Source organism: Nelumbo nucifera, chromosome 1, assembly GCF_055504915.1.
Source record: "Nelumbo nucifera cultivar China Antique chromosome 1, China Antique-T2T, whole genome shotgun sequence".
Lineage (NCBI taxonomy): Eukaryota > Viridiplantae > Streptophyta > Magnoliopsida > Proteales > Nelumbonaceae > Nelumbo > Nelumbo nucifera.
Window position 1 is genome coordinate 135,001,816 of NC_142649.1, and position 6,552 is coordinate 135,008,367.

The window sequence follows — 6,552 nt, forward strand, 5'->3', positions numbered from 1 at the left end:
TATATTACAATATATAATATATAATTATATAAATAATATATAGAATTTACATTTAAAACATATAGACCTAAATAATATATAGGCCCCATTCTCTTTTCGGTAAGTTATTTACCTAGGTAAATGCAATTACCTGAATAAGTTTTTCTTAGGAAACACTTACCCGGGTATGTACACTTATCCATATTTTTTTATTTCTCATTTAAATAAGGCAATGACTATTTTAACCATAAAAATCCATTATTAAAAAAGGTATTTTTGTTCCATTCAAGTGTTGACAACTTTCCCCCAAGTGGGAAAGTTATTTACCCACCTAGGATATAGGTAATACTTAGGAAAATAATCTTTCCCTAATCCCCACATAAATCTGAAAAAAGAACATGGGATTCTTAGTCAATAGGAAACAAAATCTCATTGACTAACTTTCCTCCCTCTCAAAATCTGAAAAAAGAATGCCCCCATAATATTTTATAACTAAAGGTTTGGATCGGATCGTGGCAGACTGGATTGGGGATATTTGATATATTTTCTTTTTTGGGGGTGGGGAGAGGGGTAGAGGTCTGAATTTGATCCATTAATTAAACAGTTCGACTTTTTCCAATCTGATCTGATTTATTCAGATAAAGGGAGGTATCCGAATCAACTTTACTAGATCAATTTCGGATTCGAATAGGATCTGATCAGACTTATTTGCAACCCTAACTGCAAACCAACCTATCAACCTATGCACAAAATGTAAATCACCAACAAAACTAGCCAAAACTATTTTTGAAAGAAAAATAAACTTGCAGTTCAAACAGATATTACACAACCATTTGAATGCCCAAAATGCAGAAACAGCCGGCCTAGAAAATACCAATTATATTTTGTTGAGCACTTACAGAAATCGGGCATTGCATCATTTTTCAGCTTGGTTGAATTTGCAATGTAAACCAATAGAAGGATTTGAAAACTACGAAACTAACCTGCGTGATATTCCAATTGCACTACTAATTATGTGATATACCTGATAGCATTCCCATCTTGTATGAACTACACGGGAAAGTAGGAAGAAAAAGATATAAAATGCCCCATGGCTCCATCGCTGCAACAACTAAGTAAATCATCCATACAAATTTTATGGCCCAAGACTCTCTCTCTCTCTCTCTCCCCTTTCTGGTCTCGCTTTCTGAACATATTTCCTGTAAACTTTGGAAGTCTTAAAGGGAAAAAGAACCCACTCAACAGATTATACACCCCACAGATAGGCTGATGGAGCCCACCACTGAAGCTCCAAGTTGATGAGAATGGAAATCATCCACACGCATGGGCCCCTCCCAAGCATGGACTAAAGCAAAGCCAAGAAAGATCTGGCTTTCCATTGCATATTTCCTTACTTGGTGGTTAGGCCTAATTTGAATGGAAAGAAAGGTTCTGCGATGTCATCGATTGCGAATCCCAGTGAAGTAATTGAAGTCGTGGTGTTGAACTCTTAGCTGTTTTAGCCACGAATCTGCTGCACTCAACAATGACAGCAACCTTTCTTGGTCCCGACCACTCTCGTCTGAGATCCACACACTTCCATGCATCTTATAAGTAGCTAGACCGAATGGTGGGAGAACTATACCTTCTTCACCTTCCTTTTGCTTCCTGTGGGCAGCACTCCCCGTATCTTCTTTGGCCTCCATTTCTGTATTGACGTGGACATCAGAATCAGATGGTGTAGAACTAGCTAGCATGCAACATGTCTCTAGAACTTATAGAAAATTTTAAGGGAAAGAGAGTGGAAATAACCTTGGAAAGAAGATGAAAGCGTGTGGAAAGTAAGAAAACAAGCAGACAAGTCCTTTACAGTTCTCCCTGTAGGAATGTGATATATTGGGTACCTGAACAAATTAATCCAGTCATTAGTACTTTCACTACTTTGCTTAGCTGCAGAGGTCAGAGGATTGGGGAAATGAAAAGACATTCAACTACAACTTTTATGGTGGGCTGGATTAGAGGATTGATGGTTTAATTCAATGCCATCAATCCCATACCTCCTAAAGTTGTAAAGAAAGCTTGATTGGATGATCACACACATTCAATCTGTAGGATGGCTGGGAACAATTGCCAAACAGTTGTTTGACAGGGGAGAATACAATAGGCAATCAATGAAATAAATGCAAAACAAGTATGGTTAGCTAAGATTTCCTACTGGTGCATCATCGCTTATATAAATCAAAGGTCTGTAGGACTATAATATTTTGTATATGTTCAAATGAGAGAAAGAGAGATATCAACCAACCAAGCAACTGCCATCCAACTAGCTGGTGAAAGATCTATACTCCTTAGTGATATTAATCTGGGAAATTTTTGAGCTAGTTCATTGATCTGAAACATAAAGTAAAGAGGTAGGTGGTCAGTGATGAGTGATGACTATAGAAGAGAAGGCCCAATCAGGGAAATTTTCACAAAGATGATTAAGACTATTTTGGCCAATTCCCAATCGAAAAGAGCAGAGAATTCAGGATTATAACTTAGCAACAACATCATATACTAATGGGACAGCATCAAAAGAAAGAATACATATTCTAACCAAATTCTAGAAAGTACAACAAAAGAATATAGAATAAAGTTAGCCAAGAATTTTCAGAAAAGGCACAGTCAAAAAAAGTTGAATTCTTTTTTGAAAAGTCAAAACTTTATCAGATAATGCTTATGATGCTCTTTCGGTGCAAAGGATATTAAAAGATTCTAACAAATCTACAACCAGAGCGATTATTTATACATTCTAATTACAGTAAAATGAACACTTCAAGGATGATTTGCTCTAAAACTAATGGCTCAAGATAAATAAAAGGTGAATGCAAGAGATTGAGATAAGATAAATGAGAGAGAAGCATTAGTACTTTAGTAGATAACTGTACCTTATCCATGAGAGGTACCCTTCCATAAGGAGCTGATCTCTCAAAATACTCAAAGCAAAGATGGCCCAATCTATCACTCAGATGCCAAGAGTTCTCTTGATCATGCCCACATTCCTCAGAGGAACCACCATCCCATCTCCACAACTTGTCATTTTCGTTCTCCTCGCTGCAGGAATCACTCAAGGAATCTCTTATCCCACCGTCCCTTGCATCAACCTCTTCCCTGAAAGCCCTGTCACCAATAATTTGCATCAGTTTATACTGTTCACTATCTTCTGCTTTCAACTGATGTAAATCAAAGGTGGTTCATCAATCAAGGCATGACCCATTTGACATGCCCATTTAAAAAGGTTATATAAAATAACCCCTTTTGGTTCAATTCATACAGCTCACTCTAGTTTAAGAATAAATGCAGCAACCTTTGTAGGTGAAGGGTCATCAACTAGATCTTAAATGGAATATCAGAAACCAATACACAAATAAAATGCAATGGAGGTTAAGAGATCAAAAACTTGACATTGAATGCGTGATTTGAGTAGCTAAGGGTCATCCGTGCTATCTCTTTTTGTCGATACTTCAACTAGTATCAACTTAAGGGGGTGTTGCACAACGTGAATGCTTTTTGTTTTTAAAATTTCCACATCAGCAAAAAACAAAAACATGTTCTTGAACAGTGCTTTTGTTTTGGGAAACAGAAACAAGTTGGTTTTGTTAAAAAAAAAATCATGAAAGGATGTTTTTTAAAACAAAAACAAATGTTGGAGTAAAGATGTTGTATGAACCATGAAAGATGAAAGAAGATGAGATATATTATATGATTTAAAACAAAAACATGTTTTTCAAACTGGAAAATCAAGAACATCAGACCAGATGGTTTTAATTTGTTTTGGAACTCACACAAAGAAAAAAAAATTCACATTCTAAATCAATTTCTGTTCATATAGTTCAAACACAGAAGAAGCTCTAGCAAACAGGGAAAGACAGGAAAGCACGATTGTAGAAACTGAAATGTTACCGGAAACTGTTCAAGGATGAATGGCTTGTGAAGATCTGGATTGCTGACAGATAAGGAACGTAGTACTGAATAACAGTTTCACCATTCTTTAATATGATCGGAACTCCAGCACCATAAGCACTCCATTCACCATAACAACTCCAGAGATCTCCCAAGGTGAAATACTCTACTGTTTCTCTGTCCCATGGATGCCAAAGCCGATTAAGGTTCATCAAAGCAGTCTGCAAAAAGATGAGGAAAACACATGAACTAAAGAAAAAGAAAAAAGAAAAACCCAGTAGTAATTCGCCCATAGCAGAGAATGAAAAGAAAAGAGATGAGATAAATAAAACAAACCTTGGGTAGAAATTGTGATGGAACGATGGGTGTCGTACAATCCAGAAAGCATTCCAGGTTTGACTGCATTGATCTTCTCTCAAAGATCATGGTTTGAGAGAAGAAGGGAGAGAGGGATACAGAGCCCGAGAGGGTCTCCTCCCCGCGAAACAGAGGAAGAGAGAGAGAGAGAGAGAGAGAGAGAGAGAGAGAGAGAGAGAGAGAATTTTTATCTTTTAGGGCGCTGAAAAGAGGGGAAGTTGTTCCTTGGGAGTTCTGTTCTCTGATGTTTCTACTTTCAACAGCTAACTATATATAAAATTAAAATTTTAAAATAGAGTTACTTAGCAAAAACGTTGGCACACCGAAAAAACCTGAAATCGGAGACTCCAACTCTTACACTCAATAAAATCCAAACGGTGTCGTGGATTCTTGTCCAATTTTGATTTACAGAGAGGAAACGGCAACAAGAAGTAAATTTGCTTCTATGTTCTTCACTCTTGAAGAAAACTCAACAGCTCTCTCCTTGTTTTAAGGACCCAAGAAATTTCTTCCTTCGTAGAAGGTAATGAGGGTTTAGAGCCTCTGTTCTTAAACGTGAACAAATCCACCGACCACAAGGAAAAGCAGAAAATGCTTGGATTCTTTAATCCGAAAATCACGACCACTCTTTAGAAGAAAGAAAAGGATTACAGTTTCAGAGCCAAATTCGACAGCTCTAGGTACAAGAATTGTAGGATAGGTCCAAAATATAAAAGGGGAAAAAGAAAGCAAATCAACCCAGAAACCTACGAACCTCAGTTTCGCAGTCCAGAGTCGTCCAGAATCAGCTTTGCTGATGTGCTAACTATTTCGCTTTATTTTGGCTTTCAATACGAAAAGTAACGCAGATATTCTGCTTAAAGGTGGATTGATTCCCGGGATTGAAGTCGGTTAAAAGATGATCCCGACAGATACAGAACTTTCTTATAAAGCAGAGGTTACGAAATGATCAGCAACAACGGAATCAGAATCATTCTATTGGAACTTCAGAGATCTTATTCTCAGCCACAAAATTTCCCTTCCGGGAAGAAACAATAGAGACCAGAATCGAGATACAATGTGAAGAAGCCAGGTTAACGGACGGACCCTTTTAAGTTCTTCTCTCTGTGAATCAAAAACACCAACTTTTCTAAAATTGAATCCGTATCTAGACTGTAATATCCATTCCATTGGCTTTTCTCTTCTGAGAGAATTTATTAGTCAATGTAGTCTCTATCACCAATATAGCAAAAATAAACTAAAATCAAAACCGGTGAAAAACAGTAACACCACAGAACACAACAGTTCGATTTGCCGCGTTTTCTCTGCAACATCTCAACCGTTTAAATTTATTTCTGGTATTTTCCTCCTTAAAGCTTTTTAAATTCACGCTTTTAATTTGTTAACTCTTTTTTTGTTCGATAAATAATTAACCAAAAGAAAAGCTTGAAGTTTGGATAAGCGCGTGAATTTAACAATTTGTTAATAGTTTATAACAGCTCTACAGGAGGCCTGTTTATTTTGCTTCGTGTTGAGTAGAGGGGGCGAGTAGATAACGGAAACAACACCTGTCTGAAGCCAAACAGTCCGGCGGTGGGGGTCCTACCGCTACCGCTGGATTTATGCCACCTTGACTAAACTGCGGTAATTGGCTAGAGCTCGAGGGTAGTGGCCCCTGGATTAATACCATTTTGACGGTCGCCACCCGTAAAGTTGGATTCTGGGGGGCAGCAAACAATACTCATTCAAACTTATACTAAATAATTTGCCACCTGTCAAAAAGGGAAATTTTTTTTGGGCGGCAAAACAAATCAACAGCTTCCTTCATTGCGGGATATAAGTAAATGTTGTAAATGGTAAAGATATAAGGATATTCGACTATGATATGGAAAAGATATATATGGGAAAAACAACCCGGGAGATGAGAGAGCGGTTGCTTGCTCGAGAGAGCATTGGTGAGTTTCTGAGAGAGCATTGGCTTGCTCGAGAGTGTTAGTAGAACTATTTAGAGGGAAGATCTCATATCGCGTGGCATGAAGATTTGCATGCAATGGAGCGAAGGGAGACTAGCGATCAGGAAGAGAGTAGGATGGAGAAGCGACTAAAAGCACTCCAAAGCATATGCAGGAAAGCTTTGTATGGCAAAGTGGTGGCGGATAGAAGAATAAATGTACATGGAATCACCCAGAAAGTTAGGCATTTCTGGTCAAATGGCAGTTATGAGGTGAAATGGTTGGAGGGAGAGCTACTATGGATATGCTTCAAAAAAGATAGAGAGGCGAAGAGATTCCTACTCGAGGAACCATGGCTCTATTA

General features: G+C 37.8%; 1 protein-coding gene across 3 annotated transcripts; it reads right to left on the minus strand.

Moving 5' to 3' along the window:
- Nucleotides 1-1,057: 1,057 nt before the first annotated feature.
- Nucleotides 1,058-5,574, minus strand: LOC104612549 (uncharacterized). 3 transcript variants are annotated; one of them, XM_088894372.1, is made up of 7 exons: nt 5,012-5,565; nt 4,237-4,882; nt 3,901-4,121; nt 2,886-3,117; nt 2,264-2,349; nt 1,771-1,862; nt 1,058-1,666 (listed from the first exon to the last, which is right to left on the minus strand). In XM_088894372.1, exons 2-7 carry the CDS (start codon nt 4,324-4,326, stop codon nt 1,419-1,421), a joined length of 969 nt encoding a protein of 322 aa, XP_088750498.1. In that variant the 5' UTR covers nt 4,327-4,882; nt 5,012-5,565; the 3' UTR covers nt 1,058-1,418. The 3 variants fall into 3 exon arrangements, with proteins under 3 accessions (XP_088750498.1, XP_010278289.1, XP_088750499.1); XM_010279987.3 differs by having other exon boundaries at nt 4,237-5,574; XM_088894373.1 differs by lacking the exon at nt 4,237-4,882 and having other exon boundaries at nt 5,012-5,568.
- Between the last annotated feature and the right edge of the window lie 978 nt (nt 5,575-6,552).

Bases quoted from the DNA above. Each gene is read 5' to 3' on its own strand.
- LOC104612549 (XM_010279987.3), bottom strand. From the start codon at position 4,326: ATGATCTTTGAGAGAAGATCAATGCAGTCAAACCTGGAATGCTTTCTG. The intron at 4,122-4,236 runs GTTTGTTTTATT...ATCTTTTTGCAG, and splicing joins CATCACAATTTCTACCCAAG to ACTGCTTTGATGAACCTTAA. The intron at 1,667-1,770 runs GTTATTTCCACT...ACGTCAATACAG, and splicing joins GCTTTCATCTTCTTTCCAAG to AAATGGAGGCCAAAGAAGAT.